Raw genomic sequence first — 23,977 nt, forward strand, 5'->3', positions numbered from 1 at the left:
CCAACTCTCCCTCCGCCAGTGCCGTCATGAGACAGTATGACAGAGTGTCAATCACAAAGTGGCCCGAGGTACCGAGGCGACACGAGGGTTTTTTGGCAGAACGCTTCTGTGAGCAACACCGGGAAGAGGGCAACAGCAGGGGGCCAGAGTACAAAACGAATGTGGAAACCACACAGCCAGGTCTCGCTACAGGGCACCCCCCCTCTGGCCACTCAATCCATCCATCGTCCTGGTCAACATCCTGACCACTGTTACATCAAGCAAAATGTTCCGCCATGCCTTGAGAGAAACACTTCTGGCATCGAGCGGGTGATCTGATCCAATACCATCTCCGAGCCTAGGGGCCTACAGTAAATTGGCTGGGTGCTGCCACTCTTCCACTCCAGCCATGATGTGTTGTGATGGCTCTGTCACATTGTGAGGCAGTGCTGCAGACACCTGTGGAGGTATTTGATGAAGCTGATGAAATTTGACAAGACTTAATCTTTGTCTGATGGGTAGTAGTGGATAACTTTCAGAGCAGGAGGGGGGGGGCGAGTTTCATTTGTGAGGAAATTACATCTACGCTATCTGAGAATGCCGGCATTAGCAATTTGTGCCTGCGAGTGCATCTGCAAACCCATTTCAAAAACAACGCTCTAAACATTAAGCACGGGTCCAACACAGAGACTGCAGAAAACAACATGGGGCCTTGCAAAAGCTTGAAGCTTACAAATAAAGAATAAATTAAGCAAAACTGCCAGTAACCTAAAAATACAGCTCCCTACGTACAACTAGTCACAAAAACAAACAGCGTCACTGCAGCTTCTGCTATTTTAATAGAAGTTACGCACACAATCAAGACAAAAGCAGTGCAGGAAATAAGATTATTGTGAATAAACCACATGCAGGTGGACTTTGATGAACTACTGAATTTAGCTAACTTCAAGATTTCAAGATTAAATGCATGAGAGCAAAAATTATATTCATTTCACTTCATTCTGCACTATTTTGTGTTGTTCTGTTGCAATGAAACACATTGATCTTTCTGCAAAATGAGAAAATAAAAGTTCAAATGTACAAGTACTTTTGCAGGGCGCTAAAATAACTAAATATGGATCAAAATGGCTGTCACAGAATAATTTAGTTGTATCAGAAGTGTCTCTGCAGGTCATCCACAAGCAAAACCTTTAACAGTAATCAGTCTCACGCATATGATGAATTTACAATACTGTTTTGCTGACTGAACAACAGTGTTGATTTCAATATGATCAACAACAGGCTTCGTGTTTTGTGTGCAGTTTCAATGCAGCTGAAATATTATCAGTCTGAAAGAAGTTTTACAATCATGATTTCTTTTCTGAGTCTTCTGCCCTTTCCCTTGAGGCCCCTCAGGGCCGTGCCACCTGCTTCTCATACGTTTCCAACAGAAATGAATAGTCGAGGTTTTACTAACATCTCAGACTTCAGCTTGCATTTAGGTCAAATGAAACACCTGGAAGACATCAAGCAGTGTTTGAGAGATACCGCTCTCCAATTAAAGAAAGATAAGACGGCATGTGAGATCACCACTTCTGAAAATTTTATTCAGTTTTTCTGGTCTCTCTTTTATACCCAGCCTGCAAAGTTGTTGTTTTTTGTTGTTTTTTTACTTACCGTGTTTGGTCAAATTAATACTAAACAACAGAACTGAAGAGCAAAATGAAAAACCGGTGACATTGTCCAGGGAATAACATTAGAGGGAATCAGTTGATTTGATTTCTGGAATGAGAAGAAAAAACATCTTGAAGCATAGGACCCTAAAAAACATAATTAAAACAGTAACATTATACATAAAATAAATGAAAACACATACAAGGACTATTCTGAAAAATACCTTACTAGAAGCTGAAAAAGACTTGAGTCTGGGGCAGAGTTTCATCTCCTTCTATGTCCGCAAATACTCCTCATACATTCTGAATGATCTTGTGCTCTTACAAAGCAGAAAGGGTAAAAAATAAATAAAAAAAAAACTGATCTCTTGATTTGCAAATCCAGTAGAGACCCCAAACTGTTAGCGGTGAGGGCTGCAAAAGGTGGTTGACTCAGCCAGGCCAAATACAACAACTCAACAGCTGAACCATGATCCTTTCTTCCCACTTCAATATTATTCCTTGCTTCGTGTTGGTATGTCATATAAAATACCGATCATTTTGGCAGAACGTGAATACTTTTGTCACGTCATTGAAACCTGCAGATCAGCAACATGGGACATTTAAAGCAAAAAACCCAGTGAATGCTCAAGAAAATCCACGCTCGGTTATTGCCGGCTCAAATCTAATTATAAATAGATGCCTCTCCAAGCAGTCGTTTGATGATGTCTAGGGTGAGCAATGTCAGAATCCTATAGGTTTCCTTCTTGATGGGAAAGCTCTCATGGTAGCAGACCACCGGTTTCCCCGGTTGCACTTTAGCTTCACGTGGAGAACAAAGCATCCAAAAAGACACAGATTTCAGCTCCGTAATAAGCAGAGCTGCATGAGAAAGCAATAGATATCTTCATGCTCAGGTACTTAAGTTAAGACTGAATAATATATAAATCAGACCTTTGCCTGAACTATCAGGACTGAAGGGGAAAAAAAAAACCTGATTTCAGTAACACAAACACTGGGATCTTACTAGGAAAGAATTAAAATTACATATAGATTTTTCAATGTGACATTTATCCTTAAGAAAGGAATATTTCATTTTGGCAAGCTTGAAATAGAAGGAGGAGAAATAATACATTTATTTTGACGCACGACATAAAAATATTTCTTCTGACACACAGGAACTCCAATAATGAACCCAGTAACTTTTCACCAGAAACGATTCTGTCACATATGTTTTCATTTTTTTTTTTTTTAACAGAGCCCTTTCACAGTGTACCACAAAATGCTTACTCTGCACTTATACATCATTATTATAATGTGTCATCTCTTTGCTTCTTTTCTGTGGACAATGTATTTTATCCACCACCGTGGCTTTCTAAGTGATAGTTTCTTTGCTCCTGCCTGCTGTGATTCCCCTCATTAATGCAAGTTATTCTCTCCCACCTACTTTGCGAGAAGAATTCTTCTCATGCAGGTCACAACAATCTGACAAGGAGCAGATTACCGTTAGCTTTCACCGCTAATTAAAGTGTAGACGGTTCACTGTCGATGGACTTGACTGAATGGATGTTTCTCTACTACAAAAAAATAAATAAATAAAAAGTATGTTTGGTGTAAGTATTTGCACTTACAGTCGGTGGGAGGATTCTGCGTTCATGTTGCATGTGAGAAGAAAATCTCTTTGCTAGTCCATCGACTACATCTGTCAGAGTCCAGCTGCTTTCTCATTAACTGTGCACCCAAATGAATGATTCCCCGTTATATATTGACAGTAAAAACTCAAATTATACCGCAGTCTACATACAGACACGAACAGAATTGTTGGTATCCCTCATTTAGTGAACAAAAAGCCCACAGTGACAACTGAAATAACCTGAAATTGTCAAAAATAGTTGGAAATAATAAATATTTACTGAAAATCCTCCAGGGACAAAGAAACACTTCTCTTGATTTGTGGTTCAGGTGAATTATTTTATCCTGTCCGATTCACAAAATTGTTACTCGTTTGATTCTATTTAAATTGTTAATGACCTCTATCAGTAAAACAATTCAGCACGTGTATCTTTATTGTTTGTTTCTCTGGTGCTTAACAAATTTAGCGAAACTCATAAAGTATCACCAACATTTGATTAGAAGATGTTTTTCCTACTCATTCAATGGGCTTGTCACAAAATACTTTCATGAAACTTCAGAGTGCGTCTTGCACTTTTCCACGTCAGTCTGAAGAAAGACGTGTGTATGAAACTAAACATAATCAATACACAATTAGCATTTTGTACAGCATAAAAAAGTGACATCTACAAAAATTGAGTTCCAAAACTCTTTTGCTTATTTACAAATGTTCACATGCTTTCATGTGGCTTACGTAGTTGATAAATGGCAAGCAAAAGTGGCCATTTTTAAATGCGGGTTGGCAGGCAGAGCTTTAGAAGACCATTTAAAAACAAAGGCCTGTGATGAAGCATTTCATTTCCAACGATAGGTCCTGGAGGCTCGACTCAGTTGTGTGAGAATTTAGAATCGGTACCTTTGAGGAGAGCGTTTAAAAAAAAAAAAAACACAAGCATTTCAGTTTCATCAGATCAGTAGTGTCTTTAAGGATAAGTTTGGAGCTTGTGATGTTAAGAAATGTCTGATCAGCAAAGGTCAGGCATACAGCTTTATCAAGTTAGGTAAATTGTCTCTTTTAAAGAAGTTTCAGACAGATGATTATTCAGTACCTGGTTGAAAGTCAATTAAGCTTCACTCACGTTTGCTAAAGACGCCTGTTTCACCTTCGCTGACTTCACAAAAATAGTAACGTTTTTCTGAAGCACTTTGGAGAGCAGGGCCTTTGTTGAGCTATCTTGAGAATAATAAATGAAATAGATAAGTTTGTGATGGTAACATGGCAAAAATGTGGAATATATCAAGGGTTATGAACACTTTTGCAGTGTCCGAGCTTAGATGTAAGTTGCATCAATAGAAAAAAACACTTTGCAGACTTTCTCGTGGGTGTTATCCATTGTCATCTCAGAAAAGAAAAAAAAAATCACAAAAACTGCAGCAACTGTAACTAACAGCTAATGATGAAAAACACATGCAGGCTGTATCGTTTATCCCAGAATGTTTGTGTGATGAGTCGCCATTTTATTCAGTTTCACGCCATTTGAACCTGACCTTTCCCCTCTCCTGTGATTCCGTGTCAGACTGCACACAATCGATGTCTGTCACCTTCAGCGTTATCAAAAAACAGTCGACCCTCTGTGACACTGGTCTCCACTGGCAGCCCTGTCTCCCTGCATTTGGACAACTTGAGGTTCCATTGGAGGTACGGGACGCCCCCCCCCCCGGTCCTCATTATGCCCTCTGACCCGCCCTCGCCATTCCTCTGGAAGTGATGCTAATAAAATGAATTCCAGCTGACTGACGTGGGTTGGGAGTCAGGAGATGAAATCCATACTTCATGCATTTTGCATGTGTCGGTAATTAGGCAATTTTGGGGTTGCTAAATGCTTTGGCCAACATGTCTCTCTGCCTGGATACTCAAAAAGAATACGCGTTTGAAAACATTTTCTCATCGAGTGAAATGCTAACATGCAAAGGCACAAGAGAAGTTGATGTAAACCTTGGTTTTCTCCAGTGATATTAATGTATCCTCGAAGCAAGACCGAACTGGTAGCACTCATAAAAAATGTCTGATTAGATCCCAAGAGTGATGTTATGAAGCGTAGCTTTAATTATGTGTGCTTTCGTCTTGAATAAGTGTCTTTTTCTCTAACCATCCTTGAGACCCATTTTAAAGGTCTGAGAATGTGCCCCAGACCATCTTTTCCCCCTCCAGGCCCCTGGCTCTGACCATTAGGGAGATTCCTTATCTTCCCTAAGCAATGACAGGTGAAATGGAGCACAAAATCCCACAGCCTGCCATGGCTTCTCTGCAGCCTCAACACCTCTAACTCTCAGAGACATTACTCCTTTCATTTTTTTAAATTTTTTTTTTATGTTGTCCAAAATTTATGAACGGCAACAGATTAGTGATATTAAAGATAAAAAAAATTCATGCTTTTCGAACATCAATCAAGGAAAAAATTCTAATGCATTATGCCTACTAATTATTTCCTCCTAAGAACTCATTTGTTGATTATCTTCAAGATTTATCAAAGATGTTTCATTTGAAGAACAACATAAGCAGTTTCTTGCCAAGAAAAAGTGTTCCACAGTAAACAATGTCAATTTCTCTCTTGATAAAAGGACCATTAGAAGTCAATTAATTTACATTTAATGTAATCTCTCAGATGAAATATTCATCATAGTTGATTAGAGCCCCAAGGCACAGTATCCAAAAAATATTTAAAATCAAGCTATTTTTTGTGTGTGATTTTGGATCACAAATGTGAATTGAGTGGACACAAATCAACTCAGAATTTAAAATGGAATGATTTTTAGAAACGCTCTAGATTTTATTATATTTTTGTGAAAAATCCAGGCATTTTAAATTTGATTATTTCATGATTAATATTAATAATTTCATGATTAACTGCATAGTTGGAACTAAGAATATTGTTTCACGCTTTTATATGAACGTGCTTGTTTATCGCATATGTTTATTCCAAGCTTCTGAACTTCCACTAGATTCCATTAATAAGAGTACAATGCTTCTCATATTTTAATTGTCATGTTTGATGCTTAAGCAACTTTGTGGATTTTGTGGAACTTTGGGATCATCAACCTAAAACAAGTGAGCTGGTTAAGTTTGAACAGATTTACTTTTGGCTTATACAAGTTTGTTCCAGTAATTTCCTGTGAACAGAAAAGAGTAGTGGTGAACCAAAGAACAAAAGTGACGCTATGTGTGATCTGGAAATACTTGCTGGTTGTCTGTTTGACCAAAGAAGCAGGTCACCGTCTGACTTGTTTGAGCTATCTCATCTATTATGAACATGACATCGCCTTCTAGTCAGAATAACTTTTAAGTAAACATACTTCTTCAGTACACATTGCTGTATTAAAAACGTTTGTTGGGGGATAACTCTGTTGTAATATTGTAATCTCAAGTGTTGTGTTATCGTTTCTTGTAAGTGAAAAATCTTCAGAATTAGCACAAATACATCCGTAAGACATTACTCTGTGTATAATTGTCTCAAACATATTTACTTATTTATTTCTACTAATTTTGGAGTGTTTCGTATCCAGTGGGTCTATAATATTCTCGTCAGTACTTTTCAAAAATATTACCTTAAAAAAAATAAAAATAAAAATATATTATTCGTTAATTTAAATCAAACAAGCACGTTTATTTGCTCTTCTGCTGGCGACGTCGTCCCACGTGCCTCATTCGCGGCAAATAATTGGCTGAAATTGATCACGTGACATCTACTCTGAAGAGGAAGTTTTGGATCTTGAACGTGTGTATTTGTTTACAGCTGTGAGCTCTCCAGCTGAACCTCTCCCGGAATATTTCTTATGACTAGTTATCCCCATTTTTGTCTTAGTAACCATCGAGCAATTCTCAACTAGTTGTGTCTGCATATGCTGCACGTTTACCGACATGTTGTAACGGGAGTAGCACCTGCTAACTAGACGTGCTAAAATTTAGCATTACTAGCTTGCAGGTGTTAAGGTCTCCTTGACCTTAGACCCCGAAGAAGCCTGGATAGCGTAATTAAGACAATTGCAGTGAACTGGTTTTGCACAACTACCGCTGTGGAGGAAGCTGCAGGGGGACGTTCATCAGTCATCTTGCTGGCAGTGAAGCTAACATGAGGGTGAAACAAAACACGGTGACCTGTCAGAGCCTGTCTCTGCAAAGACAAGGTATGAATGCATAATACGTTTAAAGGCTGAGTTTACTTTGTAAGTCAGTTATGAGCATTTGAAGTGCATTCATAGCAGGTGACTTGTCATAGCTCCTGTGACTCTGCTTGCACCTATCTTCTTGGTCTCAGGGAGATGATGGTGATAGAACGAACAAAGAGCCCATGAATTATGGCACAGACCGAACTTTACTGGGATCACTACATCCCGCTGCCAAAGCTTGGTCCAGTCCAAGCCAAGGTCACCGTCGCCGTGGTGGCGCTTCTGTGCTTCATCAACAGTTATGACGGAGAATTTGTATTTGATGACTCTGAAGCAATTGTCAACAACAAGGTTAGTTTTCCCTCTTTTTGCTACTCATGTTTAACATGATGCTACTTTTGGAATGCCAATTTTGCTACTGTGTGACATGAATGTCCTTTTTTATATTATTTAAATTTTTGCATTGTAGGACCTGAAACCAGCAACCCCCCTGAGCAACATCTGGAGAAATGATTTCTGGGGAAGCAACCTGAGTAGCAACTCAAGTCACAAATCCTACCGACCGCTTACTGTCCTTACATTCAGGTAATGGACGGTGTTTCTTTTGTTTTTCTTCTTCTTCTTCTTTATGCACTTGTGCCCTTGAATTCTTAAAGTATTTGCTGGTTTATTAATAATTTAACAAAATGTCATTATTTAGTTCCTATTAACAATAAGAGGAATGTTGCAGTTAGGACAAACTAAGCTGATATAACATCTTGCATAATCCAAATGGTAATAGAAACAAGCTTGACGTACCAACCTGTCACAAATGGAAGAGGGATAAATTGTGCTGCAATTTATCTTTGCAGCACAAAGAAAGACATTCTTAATGTTTGTCTTTAATCTCAAATCATTCAGATGTCAATGTTCTACTTTATCTCAAGCATTGACTTTTGACAAATCAATGTAACCTTAAAAAAACCCAGCCTTTATTGTGTGGGTGCAACTAGTAGGTTACACAATGATAATTAATGTACCCATGCGTTGTAAAAGTATTCATAGTTATTGGAACACTTTCACTTTAGAACCACAAACTTCAGTATTTTATTGGGATTTTATGCAAGAGACTAACACAACGAAGCAAATTAATGTGAAGCAGAAGGATATACAGGATGCATGATTTTCAAATTGTTAAATAAATATCCTTATATTTATTTATTTTAAAAACGGATATTGAAAACTGTAGTGTGCATATGTGTTCAGCCTCTTTTAGTATAATCCCCCAAAATAAAATGCAGTGGAATCATTTTTCTTTGAAAAACACTTGATTAGTCATTTACGTGTAACTGAGTTAGCTTTTCCATGATGACCTCAGAGTTTAGCACATCACCCTGAACACACCATTCCCACTGTGAAACATGATGGTGGCATCCTCATTCTGTTGGGATGATTTTGGTCAGGGTTGATAGGAACAATAATCCTAAATAGTGACAATCATAAAAATATAAGCTGGTAAATTCTTCAAAATACCTGAGATTGGGGTATGAGTTCATCAAAACATTCAGGATTTTGTAGTAATGCTACTAATTTTCTGTACTTCACTGAATTATTTCTGCAATTTTAACGGGTTCATTAATAATTCATCACTCTTAAAGGTTTACATGGTGCTAGCATGATAAAAGTCAATATTATTAGGAACAGAAATTGTGAAAAAGTGACGATTTTTTTACAGTCAATTTTAATCTACAATTCATTACAGCTTCCTTTGGTATAAATTAGGTTTGCAGACACATCTCTGAAAAAATGCTTATTCTCTTTGGAGAGAGGCAGATGAAAGCAAAGACAGCTGCCTTGAAATGATAGGAATTTTTTATGTTGCGTCGTAAAAAAAATAATAGTAAATACAAAGCAGAAGTCAATCCACACCTGTTCATGGTGGCTCCAAGCACTGTGCAATAAATGTTTTGCACATAAAAAGCTGCATACCAAAATACTAATGTGAGATTTGGTTAGACTGAGGACAGAAGTGCTTCTGTAATAAAAAAAGATATTACCTTTAAAAGTCCAAGCAAATGGCTGAAGTTAGTTTCAGTACTGTCATACAGCTAATTTTTAATCTATGGCATAAAGACCTCCAAGAGTGAAATGATGATTCATTTTCAAAAAGCTGTCTGAAAGATTGTTAAACCAGGAGTTCATCTGGGTTAAGTGAGCTGTGTGAGTGAGGACAAATGTAAGAATTGTTGATTTACAACAATGCCCTGACTTATAGTTATTTATGAACAAAAAGAAACTGTGGAAACGGAAAACAAGGTTGTGCATTACGTCATAATTTTCTGTACAGAGAGGTGTATTAAAATGTTTATGTACTTTAAACTTTTTTTGGCATATTGTTACATGACAACCATAACCTTTAATGTGTTTTTGTGGCATTTTATGCGAAAGACTAACATAAAGCAGCATTTAATTGTTATGTAATAGAAAAACATATATATACACCTAAGATACATAGCCGAAAGGGTGAACACGCAGTGATGTGAAAAATTGTTTGTCCCCTTCCTAATTTTATGTTTCTTCTTATATTTGTCACACTTGAGTGTTTGAGAACATGAAACCAATTTAAATCAAGTTAAAGACAACACAAGTAAACACTTTAATTTTGCTATTTTTAAATTAAAGTGTTTATTATTAATGAACATACATGGCCCTGTGTATGTTTGAAAAAGTCATTGCTCCATAAATCTGTTAAGTGGTTGAGCCACAACTGCAATCAGCCGTTTCTAAAAACATGTAACTGAGTCTTTTTCAGCGATGTGGAGAAACGTCGGCCCACTCTTCTTTACAGAGTTATTTTAATTCAGCCACATTGGAGGGTTTTTGAGCAAGAACTGATTCCTTAAGGTCATGTCACAGCATCTCAATAGAATTCAGGTCAGGACTTTGACTAGGCCACTCCAACACATGTAATAAACAGGCAAAAAACAGTAAATTGGGAAGGAGGCAAACGGCTTTTCATGCCACTGTACATGCTCCCTTAATTATCTGGACCTTTTTCTGCACACATTTTTCAAATGTCTAGTATGAAGGGCTTTGGTTCGGTCCTACAACTTTAGCTTGTTTGCCAAAACAGTTCAGTTGTTGGTTGCTATTAATGATAAATGACTATACTGTTACATACCAAATAAAACATTGTGTTTCACCACGTTCCAACCACAATATCTTGTCACATTACTTGTAGCACTGTGTTTAACCCCACTAATGAACATTTGCTTGATTTTACCATCTCTGTCACTAATAAACATTTAGCAGCAGTTTCTTCTTGTTTTGCTGTTGCAGGTTAAACTACCTCATAGCAGGAGGCCTGCACCCTGTTGGCTTCCATGTACTAAACATCATCCTCCATGCTGTCATATCTGTCCTTATGATTGACGTGTTTGCTATACTGATTGGTGGACTGGACTATGATGAGAAGGGTTGGACAGTGAACCATGCTCCAAAGACCTCTCTACTTGCTGCCATCTTCTTTGCTGCACACCCAGTTCATACAGAAAGTGTAAGTAGAATTCAGCGACTTTAGGATTAGCAATCAGTAGAAAAATCAGTGGAAGTGAATTTTGACTCCGTTAGTGGAAGTGCAAACGCTTTCAAATCAATCGGCCTAATTTCCGCTTGCATTGAATAAAGAGAAAATTGATTCTTTAGAAACAGAGTAGTGAATATTTGTGGAGATCTGAAGTTACCCTAATTTTTAGGTTGTTCTTCAAAGCACACCAAATTTATTGCAAACATTTCACACTAGAACAGCACAGGGAGCAGTTTAACCCAGAGTGTTTTCAACTCTGTAACTCTGTTAAACCCTCTATGACAAATTTTTATAGAATTTTTACGCAAGTAACTTTCTCTATACCACTTGTTTTTAAAATACATTTTCACTGTTTTGGTTTATTGAATGAAAGGACTGAGATTTTAATTTTAGATTTTACTGGTTCGACCACATTGCTCACAGTTGCCTCCAATAATATGACTGGGATATGACAAATAATCAAATGGGTTTACACCTATTAGAAGAAGATATAGGGCATGGTTTGGCAGATGTAGATTGTGGAATGAAGAATAAGACCAAAAGACAAATAAAACTGACACCACTTCCCTATTCGTAGCATTTAATAGAAAACCTAATGCTCCCCTTTGGAAGCTTAATTCCTCTAATGACTAGAAATAATTTCATCCATTTGTCCTGTAAATAACTACACACTTAATATGTCCTCAACGTAACACAGCACAGCCCCAAAGTATGATAATCTAATAGAAGTTTAGACACTTTCTCTTGTATCAAGTACTATGTCTCTTAGAGGAATTATGTTACTGAATGGTTTGTTGTGTTTCATCTTTTAATTTTGTTCCTACGTCAATTAAAAATCACACAAAGGTTTCACCTGTTTCTTTGCTCCAAATCATAGGTGTCAGATTTGGCCTGCTCTACATCAAATTCTTATGTAAAAATAGTATTTCAGGGTTTTGAACAGAAATTGTTAATCTGAATTATTATTATTATTTTTTTTTTTGGAGTTTGCAGACATTTAATCTTGTTTCAGAGTGTAACCAACATAAAATAAACAACCTTTGGCTGTAAAGTTCCAGGTTGCCATCCTAAACAAAGCTCCTCTTTTCTGAATTGGTGATTTATATTTATAACCTGTTACTGTTGCACCTTTGCACAGACAGCAGTGAGCAACATTTCTGCAGGCAGTTTTGAAAGGGAACAGCCCTGTAGGTGTCGGTGAGTGCAATTTACATAAATAGCATGAAACCTTGCTCTTCTGTAGAAACACAGATGACGAACTGCCCAGAGAAGATGAAGGGTTCAGGATCATTAAGTTCCAGTGTAAAAAGCTTTATTGTATTATACTTAAAACATGCCTGTTTTTGTTCACACATTCACATCTGCTTGTTACAACATGTCTGAAGATCCAGTTCAGTGTCTGTTAGTTATCTATCATGTGTAGACATTGCACAGGTTCCTCACTTTGATCTTTGAATCTCTTTTAAGACTGAATGCTTCACAGATCAGAGGTTAGCAGGTTAATATAAAATAAGAACACACTGGAAACGGATGAAAATGTGCTAATTTAATATTAAAATCCTTTCAAAAAGCCTGAAGAAATATGGATCAGCATCACTGGACATTTTGCTCCCTGATGAGAGGAAAAATGATAAAGAAAATAACTGTTGACTTTTGCACAGTAATATTTACCTCAAAACTTTTCCAGGAGAAATTGCTTATAGGCAAGTTATTTTATAGCATTTTCCAATATTAATAAAATAGTGATGAATTTTAGTCATAGATTAAAGACGACATCCTTGATCAGGAGTACTGAGATTTTGAAATATGACTTTTTGGTTTCATAATAACTTAGGAAACCACTGTGAGCAGCTGCAAACTAGACCAAAACAAACCCGGGTGGAAATGCAGTTTTTTTTTTAGACGACTCATTAAATTGGATTCAGAGCTTATTCCTGTTTCTTTGAGTTTTAATAATAAAGGAAGATTATAACTTCAGTGGTGGAAAAAGCTAAAACCCTGTTTGATTTTATTTAAGTTGACCTATTATTTAACCAGGAAGTTACTATTTAGATTAAGAATCTCTTTTCCAAGGAAAACAATGCACATAATGTTATGCAGGGTTTTGAAATTAATCAAATTTGTCATAACATCTTTGGTTCTTAATCCAAATCTTGAATGATCGTAAAGCAATCATTACTTTTCCTGTTAAAATTTTGGCAATGTTTCACTTTGGAAGTATTCTCGTTTTTTTTATGTCATGTTTGGTTGATGTGTACTTCAATACCATTTGAAGGCAGCTGTGCAGTCTTGTTTCGGTAAGTCAGTACAAGCAAAGATGGCAAAATTGGGACAGGAGAAGCAGTAAAACGCCAATAGGAATTATGAATTGGCACAAGTTTGTTACGTTTGTTATGAGGGCACCGTTTCGTACCGGGAAAAAATGCCGTTCAACAACCAAACTTCAAAAATGTGAAATGGTGGAAGGGCAAAAATGATCCTGGCAAGAGCAACAATGCAGGCAGAGTTTAAAAAACATGAAAGGTAGAGACAGAGACACAGGCTATGTACAATTTGCTAACTTGTGGTGTCTGCATCTCTCAGCAACATGATAAAGTCTATGCAACCATCTGAACTGTAACCTTGGAGATTTTATAAGGAACTAATACAGAAAGTGAGTGGAATTTATAGAATATATTTTGCCAAAATTTAAATGAACCTTTGCCAGCTGCACTAAAATGTGGGTGAATCTGTTTGGCCAAAAATGCTTTTAGTCGTTATTTGTCATGGAAATTTTTGAATATGAATTTGTTGCAATGATAGTCTGATTTATCTTGCATTTACACCGACATTACTTGTCGGTCTAATGTCTAGATATATTACTTTTTTTTTTTAGTTTGTGTTTTTCCTTTTAACTTTAGCTTGACCAGCCTCCTTTATAAAGTTGTACAGCCTATTGCACTCCAGATCTGCTCATGTTTTGGGGCAACAAATAAACTTCTAAACAGTCGTTATTCCCTCATGGCTGCATGGCAACTTGAAAAAGAAGTCCAGAGGTGTCAGCTCTAAACATCCATTGTCTCTATGCCTAGAACAAAAGCTCTGTCTCAGCTGGGTAACGCAGGGCCAAGGTGTGTGCAGTAGTGTGATCTATGCTGGGGTTCTTATTGACCTGCCAGCTTCTGTGGTTTTTGCAGTAAAACTTGGCTGGAAGGCAGCAGTCCCCCCCCCCCCTCAGCATTCTCTTTAATCATGCAGAGCAAGAACTGGGTAAAACCTGGGGGGGTTGGTGGGAGGAAGGCAGACTGCGGGCTTATGCCTGCTGTAGAAATCAAAGCATACAACCCTAGGATGCCAGCCATACTGTACCCACACACTGTACACAATACACACACCAACAGTAAGCATGCTGGTAATGAGTCCCTCGTATTTTTTGTTAAGATATGTTCACTTTTAACTTGGCTTGGAATCTAGCACAAGCATTGTTAAAAGTATTTACTAATAATATTTATTGAATAAAAACAATTTTATTTGGGGGAACATTTTAAACATGCTGCATGTCTCTCTGGGGTGTCTCTCTTGTTTCTTGAAGGTGGCAGGCGTCGTGGGTCGAGCGGACCTTTTATGCGCTCTATTCTTTCAGCTGTCTTTCCTCACATACTGCAAAGCTTTTAACAAAGGTAAGGAATCCAGTACAAGTATTTGTTCTTGATTATACAGTAAAATGGGCATATATTGCATTTGTCTTTGTGAAAGCTCAATAGGCATCATTATGTTTTTTCAAAAACTTCTTTCCCAATATCTTGTATAGTTTCATAGTGCACAGAATATGTTTTCTTATTTTCCAAGTCAAGGTAAATATGGAAAACAGGAAGTGGAAAATGCAATTTGCTGGGACATTTTTTTTCCCCTTTAATTTGCCACATCAAAACTTGACTTTGACATTTTAGATAACGATATTTTGGTTTCTGGCTGAGAAACTAAAAATACGGCGAGTAAAATAATTGTCAAAATGTCAACATTTTTCTGAGTAAACAAATTTCGACTAGCCCTATTAAAATGAACATTTGGACAAGCCAATGAAATACTAGAATCATATATATTCTGATCAAGTGAGAGCAATTTTGAACTATTGGGATCTCATTGCACACACTATGTTTGTTGCAGAAATGTTGTTGAACACCCTGAGACGCCATACCTGTTGTGATGTTTGTAGAACATCACGGTGTAAGGCTATTGTTCAACATATGGTTTTTGCAGGCTTCATATGATTAAAGTAGAAATGAATGCAGGAGTGTACATGGCAACATGGTTCTCAACTAGAAAAGGGTCCACCCTTTCACTGTCACAGTCACTGTCACATTTCAATGTCTCTGCCTAAAGGACTTTTAGGCATTTAAATGTCTTGTTTACTAGTGATGGTGGGAGGAAGTGGGAATTGATTGGACACATCAGCAGGTGTGATGGCACTGCTCCAGTCTGTTGTGGTGAAGAAGGAGCTGAAGCAATCAGCACATTTTATTTAGCGGTCCATCTGTGTTCTGATCAACATCTTTGGCCAGGAGATATTGATCATGACCAAAATAATGACATAATGGATACAAGTAGCCAAAATTAGTTTCCTTCTTAGGATGGTCAGACTCGGTCTAAGAAACTTTTTAAGCTCCATCTGCAGGCGCCATTGCTCTTCTTCATTAGAAGGAGTCAGTGAAGGTGGTTTGGGCATCGGGGTGTTTCCTGGTAATCTCCCTTAATAAGGGACAAACCCATCCTGGACTACTTTGTGTAGTGTGTGTATAAAACAATTACTTTGGCTGTTACTATATGGTGAATATAATGAATATGATGTATTTGTCAGTCACAAACACACACTGTTAGAAATATATTTTACATATCAGAAATATGCTTGTTCAATATTACAACAATGTCCATTTCATTGGTTATCAGGGTTCTAAACTTTCTCTGAAGTTCTTTAAACTGATGTTCTGTGGTTCAGATGCCAAGCAAAGCACTGAAACATTGATTTAAATATTTATAAACAGTATAAAGGCATCAAAGATAAAAAAAAATTCTGTCCTGATTTGAAAGGTCTCAGCATTATATACTTCAACTGAACTGAAGTCCAGATGACAGAAAGCCCCTTTATGAACCTGAGTCAGAAAAAACTCACATCTTATTTCCTGGTTAGTGAAGCACACACTCAAAACAAAACCTGACGACTCTGTTAAAGTGTTTTCAATGTAAATGTTTTGTACCTAAAATGTTATAGAAATTGTGAGAGAAAAAAAATCTATAAATGTGGAAATGTCTGAATAGTGAGTAGGAATCCTGTCTATAACCGATGTGATCTTCATGTCCTCAGGGAATGACGGAGATGCCAGGTTTTCTGTCCAGTGGGTTGTGGTCAGTCTTGCATTGTGTGCTGCGGCAATGCTTTGTAAAGAACAAGGCATCACTGTCTTGGTATGAAAATCTTACTTTTTTTTATATTATTATCAGTTCAGTCTGTCCTAGCAATATAAGAGAAACTTTATTGTAATTGTGTCACACTTGGTTGCTCTTTGTACCATCCTAAACTTTACATGTAATAACTAAAAGATCACTGCTGTGCATAACCTGTGTGGATGCATCTTCCCCTCAGGGTGTGAACGCAGCCTTTGATGTTCTACTGATCTGTAACGTTAATGTCTATGAACTTGGCCACAGGCTTCTCTTCAGGAAGAATTCTCCTGAGGTAAGTTAAACATTTATTCTTCATATTTTGTGTAATAATTTATGCTTTCTCTATATAATTAATGTCACATCTCGTATATTACATCCTGTAAAGCTGAATTGATCAGAGGATATATAATCCTGATGACTCGTCGCTTGAAATCCTTAGTAACGGTTTGTAATGTTCTCACAGCTAAGCGAGATTCTTCGGACAGGTTTGCTGAAACGATTGGGCCTCATGAGCCTTGGCGGCCTCTCCATGCTCTATGCACGCTGGAGGATCATGGGCACAGGACCGCCAGCATTCACAGAAGTAGACAACCCGGCCTCTTTTGAAGAAAATATATTTATTAGAGTAAGTAAGCTTTTTAAAAGATTAAACAATAAATCATTATTTATAGTTGGACCCAATTTATTGCTTTAACCGCAGTATGTGGGGAATAAAGTGTCTGCTAATAGTCAGGAAATTACGGTAGTATGTTTTCATCTTTTTAAATAACATGTTTGTTTTATATATTTATTTCTATGATTTGTTTGGTAAAATACTTAAAACGTATACAATCAGGATAAGTATGGAGAATATTTTTTATCTCAAGTTTCTAAAACCTAAATATGAACAAATACAGATTGATTACATCTTAGAAAACCCAAAGGCTTGTTGATGTCAAGCTTCACAAATTTCCTAAATTAATAAGGCAACAAGAGAAAATGAAAAACTTTTTTTAATTGCTTGCTTCCTTTTTTTTCATATTTGATCTAAGTAAGCTGCTACAGTCTTATAGAGAAGGGAAAAAATGACAAATGTTGCACTTTGAGAACCTAAACGTTAACCATTTGAGTTTAACCGGTCTGAAACGGTGCATGTTTTCTCCTGAATGTCAAAAGTGTCCAGAAAATACAGAAAAACACAGCTTAGCTTTTTTTTCTCTTCTCATTGTTTATGTTTTAAAGTACAATTATAACATCATCCAATGTTCTGCCATCTTTAAATAATGTAATTGTAGATTTTCTTCAAACGTTGTCAGCTGGCTGAATAAAAACCAACTTTAAGCTGATGGCAGTACAAGACATGTAATGCTGCTTATACTAGCAGGTTTTCTAATTGATTATTAAGAAATGTTTAAAAATGTTGATTTGTACAACATGAAATGCTTTGCAAAAGTAATCATACCACTAAAACTTTTTCCCCGTCAGAGATACCAATACACTGCTGAATGGTAAAATTGTGAAGTGAAAAGGAAATGATTCACTGTATTTTTCCATCATTTAAAAACCTTTTTTTTATTTGCAAAGGTTCATTTAAAAACCTTTAGTTTTGTGCATTTGTATTCCACCACCATTACTCTGATGCCCTTAAATAAAACACATTTACTGTACTGTTAAATGTGAAGATATTCCCCTTTTTCTTCCTTTCTGTGCTCTTTCTCATTTTGTCCCCTCCTCGTTCTTTCGTTTTTGATTGGCAGATTGTGAACTATAATTACTACTACTCTCTTAATGCCTGGCTGCTGCTGTGTCCCTGGTGGCTGTGTTTTGATTGGTCCATGGGCTGTGTGCCTCTCATTAAGTCGGCCACTGATTGGAGGGTGATGTGGCTGCTGCTGCTCTGGTGTGTCCTGATAGGCTTGGTAAGCCAAGCCTTATGCTCTCCGGACAGCCAGAGGAGGAGGTAAGCCGGCAGAGCCCACTAGTGCTTTCTGTAGATGGAGGAAAGTATATGTTATATATATTTTTGTCTTACACTGCACATCTATTAGTAAAAAAAAACAAAAAAAAACAATCCCACATAGTTGGTAATTTCAGCTCCCATTTCCATACAGTGTGACATTGATTGAGTTTATCCTCTCTTCTCTCACAGGACGCTGACCTTGGGCCTGGTGCTGCTAGTCGTCCCTTTCCTGCCTGCGTGCAACATTTTCTTTAGAGTTGGCTTTGTTGTTGCTGAGAGGGTGCTCTACCTGTCTTCAGCCGGATACTGCTTACTCTTGGCCTACTCCCTCGGACAATGCTGCTACCGGTGGATCAAATACAAGGTGTTGTGTTAATCACCCCCCCACCTATTAAATAAAGTTAAAGAGTAACAAAACCTAACAGTTAAAAGGTTGGATTTCCCGTTTCACCGCCTTTTTATATATTTTTTTTGCTTTGACCAGGTCACAATGTCCTGGACTTTATGTATTTAATTGAATTCTGGCTTTATTTACTTTTTTATTATTTTTTTTTATTTTTTATTTTTGTTCAGTAACGTATTGATGGAGAAAAAAAATATGAGAAATTACTAAAATATTACCTGTAAATGCTAAATATACAGTGCCAGGCACATTTATTGGCACCCCTGGTAAGAATGTACAATAGGCCTTTAGGTAATTGCTTTTACTGCAGTAATTTCATAACAAAAGATTTTTTTTAAAAAAAGCTTGTACTTCTTTCAATGAACTTATTCAATACAGTAAGAGATCCCATGTTGAGAAATGATTGCTTTTAACAATATCTCAACGATTTTCATTGTGAAATAATCCTACGGCAAAAAGTTTTGAACTCCCTATAAGACCTTTTTTTGCACATTTTACCAGACGTGCCATTAAATGCTGCAGCACTGTATTTTACAGATATTATTGCTATAAAAAGTTTAAGCCGAATACTCTGGTCCTCTGTTAAATATCTCCCTGTGTTTTCCTTTTCCAGAAACTGACGTGCGTCATGCTGCTCGCTCTGTTATGTATGTATGTAGTCCGCTGTGCCCTCCGTAGTCACCAGTGGCGGTCAGAACAAAGCCTCTTCTCCAGTGCCCTGTCTGTCTGTCCACTCAATGCCAAAGTATATATATATATATATATATATATTTATTTATTTTCCTTACTTTTTCTGGCAGAATCTACTGCCTTTCAAAAGTATTCTGTGCTCAGTCAGAGCAAACCGTGTTTGTTTGCTGACCTTCTCCTCAGGTACATTATAATGTTGGTAAAAACCTGGCTGATAGAGGAAACACTACTGCTGCTGTGAAGTATTACAGGGAGGCTGTCAGGTAGGCTTCTTCATAAGTAAATATAATTTAAAGAGCTTTAAAACAAACAAGAAACTGACCTGTGTTTGGCCTTCAGACTACATCCGAACTACGTCCATGCAATGAACAACCTCGGAAACATCCTGAAGGAGCAGAATGAACTTAGTGAGGCAGAGCAGCTCTTGTCTAAAGCTGTTGCTGTTCAGTATGTTGTTCTAAAAGACAAAACAAAAAATTAATGATCTCAAATCACCTAAACCGTTATCCTTTTCTCAAGCTCAGTAATTGTTTTCTCCAAATTTGTCTAGACCTGATTTTGCTGCTGCGTGGATGAACCTCGGCATAGTTCAGAACAGCCTCAGGAAGTTTGAGGCGGCAGAGGAGAGCTACTGGAACGCCCTGCGCTACCGGAGAAAATACCCAGACTGCTACTATAACCTGGGTCGTCTGGTGAGGTTTCCTCACTTCAGCTGCTTCATTGAAACGGATAAACTAAATCAAGTTACATTACTTCACAAAAGTATTCACACCCCTTGAATTTTTCACATGCTGCTGAGTTACAGGGATTTTATTAGGATTTCATGTGATGAAATCAGACTGAAATTTTAGAAACGTTTAACATATAAAAATCTGTAACATGTGGGATGCATTTGTATTCAACCCCCTTTACTTTGGTACCCCTAAATAACATCCAGTTGAACCAACTGTCCCCTTAGTGGTAAATAATCTCTTGTTCTTCCTTCCACTTAAAAAAAAAAAAAAAACAGAATATACTCAATAGTGCTGATTGGTCTCATAAAATCTCAACTAAATGCATTGAAGTTTGCGTTGTGACGTCTCAAACCGTGAAAAACTTCAAACGGTGTGATTACTTCTGCAAGGCATAGTACGGATCATAAAAACCAACTGCAGAAAATATATTTGCTCTATATTTGTAAACCTTTTCCAAATCTCAAACAGTTTATCATGGACTTTCTTTAATGTTGTGATAGTATGCTGACCAGAACCGACATGTGGATGCCCTGAATGCCTGGAGGAATGCAACTATGCTTAAACCTGACCACAGTCTGGCTTGGAACAACATGGTTATTCTGCTGGACAATACTGGTAAAAAATACACACATTCAAATATAACTTTTATTTCTACCCCAATAAACACTAAAAAACATTTTTACTTGCCTTTTCTTTTTATGCTGTTGCTGTTGAAACAAAAAAAAACAACCTAATTGTGATTTAGTTTACTATATTAAAACTGTGTGTTTTGATTGCAGTATTGTTACCGCATTAACTGCCAAACACACACATGCACACGCACCCTTGTTGTTTTCAGAAATGCAGGAAATCTAAATGGCCAACAAGATTAGACCGGAAGAGCAGGAACCACCAATGCTTGAAATTTATGTATTAAAGCTTTTGTGTTGTGAGTTTTGGAGGCACTCTTCCCTGCCGTGTGGAGAATGCTCTGATTTCCAAACGCTCGAGCCGTTTTGTCAGAAGCTGCTCCCGCGAGGGCGGAGTCTCCCAGGAGGGCAGTGGAACCGTCCAATCAGGGCCCAGCGTGTCTCCTGATCAAAAGAGGGCGAGCACAGCCAGAACAGCGCCCCCCTCAGAGTTTCCCCTTGCCGCAGTTTGCTCCCCGAAATCTCACACAAATAATTCTGCCCGTCTCCCCAAATCCGGCAGTAAACCATAAAACAAGACAAAAAGCAAAACATTAGGGGTCGTTTCGAAATGGAGGAGAGATTGTTTGGCATTCACCTTTTTTTCTTTTGATACAGATAACACAAACAAAAGGCGCGCACTTGATCAGATGTTGGCAGGCTGCGTGTGTGAAGGGCACAGGCCGTGAGTCAGGAGATGACTACCATTGTTTTGCCCTCTGTTTCTCTTGTCTGCCTCTTCTTTCTCCATTTCTGGCCAGACATCAGACAGATCTGTGACACAGATCAATAACTCAGTGGGCCTTGCGTTCAGCTGTAATTAGGAGACTAAACCACTCCTCCATGTGTGACGGGGGTGGGGGGGAGCTTTAGATAGTGTTTACCAATAAATCAGAGAGGGTCTTTGTGTCTTCGTGTTGCTTTTTTTTTTTTGCCTTGCATAAGAATTCATACCTTGTTTTTTTGTTTTTTAAATTTGTCATGTTACAACCATTGCAATGTGTTTTATTGGGATTTTATGCTCTATGCCAGAAGAAAGTTGTGTATAATTGAGAAGTAGAAGGAAAATGATTTATAATTTTCAGAAGTTTCTACAAAAAAACTTGAATTTATCTTTCTAGACTCAATACTTTGTAGAACCATCTTTTTCTGACGAGGACTTCATATTACAGCTGCACCAATATATTGTCATTCCAATAGCATATCACAAAGAAGTGTTTAGAATGCTATAATTGTTGGCTAATGTGTTCCAAGTGTTATTGTTTTCGTATTATTATCCCAGTTGGATAGAGTCTCATAGCAACAGATACTCACACAGAACCTGTATGACATCACCAAAAGGTGATGCTGAAGGTCACAGAGTGGAGGAAGTATAGATGAGGATGAGGGCAAAGACGAAAAGATATTGCAACTGATTTTTTTCGGTGTAACATTTTTTTTTACAAATATTACCTCCATCACAAGGTCTCCAGTTATCATGCAGCTGCAAGTCTTTTGGGTAAAACTGCCATTTTTAAAACAAAAATTTTTGTCCCTTTTTTTGCACTGTTATGAAAGATCAGTCAGATTGGATGGAGAGCATTTATGAACACAAGTCTTGCCCCAAATCCTCCCCTGAATTTGAGTCTGTTTTTTTTCCCCGCGTATGGTTATTTGTAAAAATTAAATTGAAAATTTTGCATCTTTTGTACCTTCAACCTCACAAACACACACTACTTTTTGTTGGTCCATCACATAAAATTCAAACAAATGCAATAAAGCCGCAGTTATGTGACAAAATGTGAAAGTTTTTTTTTTTTTTTATTTTACATTTGTAACTCTCTTGCTCCGTCTTTATTGTTTCCTTAGCCTGGTTCTTGCATTGTTTTTACGATCCTTGGTGTCTCTCATGATGCTTCTTTGATTTTTCTGAACATTGTTTCTGTTCAAGGTAACCTGGGCCAGGCAGAGCTGATTGGCCGAGAGGCTCTGAAGCTCCTCCCCAATGACCACACCATCATGTTTTCACTGGCCAACGTCTTGGGGAAATTACAGAAATACAAGGTGAGTCAAAAAAAAAAATGGATGATTGTAAAGACTTTGATTTTATTTCAATCTCATCCAGGTGTGATATTTTTTTGTTACGAGTAAAAAAGGATCTTCTTTTCTCTTTTGCTTAAACTTCTTTTAGGAGTCAGAGAGCTTCTTTCTCCACGCCCTTCGGATCAAACCAAATGCTGCTAGTTGCCATGGCAACTTAGGTAAAGCCACAGCAGTTTTGATTTTGCGAGCTCAGAGAAATCAAACACTAAAAATATTAACTCTAGCAGAAGCAACATTGAGTAGGCTACATGTTTTGAAGGCTTCTAATCAGTTAAATCACAACCGCTGCATCCCGGTCTTGTGTTTGTCCTCAGCTGTGTTGTATCACCGCTGGGGGAAGCTGGAACTGGCAAAGAAACACTACGAGTTGTCTCTAAAGTTGGACCCCGAGGCTCCTGGGACCAGAGACAACTACAACATGCTGCGACGCAAACTGGACCAGCTTAAACACAGCACGCCCTGAGGGAACCCAACAGGGACCCCTGCCTGCTATAAAATACATGTCCCACTGTTTCATTTTGTATTATTTTATCTCACTTGTTCTTCCTTTGAACATTTTTGAAATAAAGACCACAATCTGTGTGCCAGGCTCCAGTTTTTATTCCTTAAAAGGCAAAGGGGGGAAAGGGAAAATAAATGTTGCAAAATGTGTTTTGTAGTTTAACTATTACAAACTCTTTCATGTATGCGACCTAAGCGTCAGGTACCTAATTGGATTTCATGGGGGTGTATTGATCAGGGCAGTTGGGATACTTCTCCCGTTTTGAAGCTTCGTTTGAACACCATGTGGACCTGATCCACGGTGAACCCCGTCCTCTTTTCATCTCTGACCCTGTGTTGTGTCAGCTGGACAGAGCACCACGCACATGTAGGTCCAGGAAATCTGGTGTAGATTTATTTAAGTTGGGCGCTTTTCAGAAGTCTCAAATGTTTCCCAACTCAAAGTTACAATAGTTTGGCCTGGGAGCACTCGCATGCACCTGCAGAAAACTTGAGTGTGACAGCGGATTTTCATTAACTATTTGGTGATGCGTAGTGTCTTGTGTAACTTTGTACCTTTTTTTTTTCTTTTTTTTTTTTTTATATT

The 23,977-nt window shown here is 37.7% G+C and overlaps 1 protein-coding gene across 1 annotated transcript; it reads left to right on the plus strand.

Annotated features, from left to right (window-relative positions):
* The first annotated feature begins 6,947 nt into the window (after window positions 1-6,947).
* Window positions 6,948-23,472, plus strand: tmtc4 (transmembrane O-mannosyltransferase targeting cadherins 4). The gene is made up of 18 exons (XM_008433368.3): window positions 6,948-7,406; window positions 7,538-7,739; window positions 7,858-7,973; window positions 10,707-10,923; window positions 14,525-14,612; window positions 16,295-16,395; window positions 16,574-16,666; window positions 16,838-16,999; window positions 18,111-18,313; window positions 18,503-18,677; window positions 19,330-19,461; window positions 19,590-19,669; window positions 19,746-19,853; window positions 19,957-20,098; window positions 20,641-20,755; window positions 22,739-22,851; window positions 22,979-23,048; window positions 23,205-23,472. The coding sequence occupies exons 2-18, from the start codon at window positions 7,578-7,580 to the stop codon at window positions 23,351-23,353; spliced, it is 2,226 nt and encodes a 741-aa protein (XP_008431590.1). The 5' UTR covers window positions 6,948-7,406; window positions 7,538-7,577; the 3' UTR covers window positions 23,354-23,472.
* Window positions 23,473-23,977: the final 505 nt, after the last annotated feature.

This window comes from Poecilia reticulata, chromosome 2, assembly GCF_904066995.2.
Source record: "Poecilia reticulata chromosome 2, P_reticulata-male-v2, whole genome shotgun sequence".
Classification (NCBI taxonomy): Eukaryota; Metazoa; Chordata; class Actinopteri; order Cyprinodontiformes; family Poeciliidae; genus Poecilia; species Poecilia reticulata.

Bases quoted from the DNA above. Each gene is read 5' to 3' on its own strand.
- tmtc4 (XM_008433368.3), top strand. From the start codon at position 7,578: ATGGCACAGACCGAACTTTACTGGGATCACTACATCCCGCTGCCAAAG. The intron at 10,924-14,524 runs GTAAGTAGAATT...TGTTTCTTGAAG, and splicing joins ACCCAGTTCATACAGAAAGT to GTGGCAGGCGTCGTGGGTCG. The intron at 20,756-22,738 runs GTAAAAAATACA...TTTCTGTTCAAG, and splicing joins TATTCTGCTGGACAATACTG to GTAACCTGGGCCAGGCAGAG.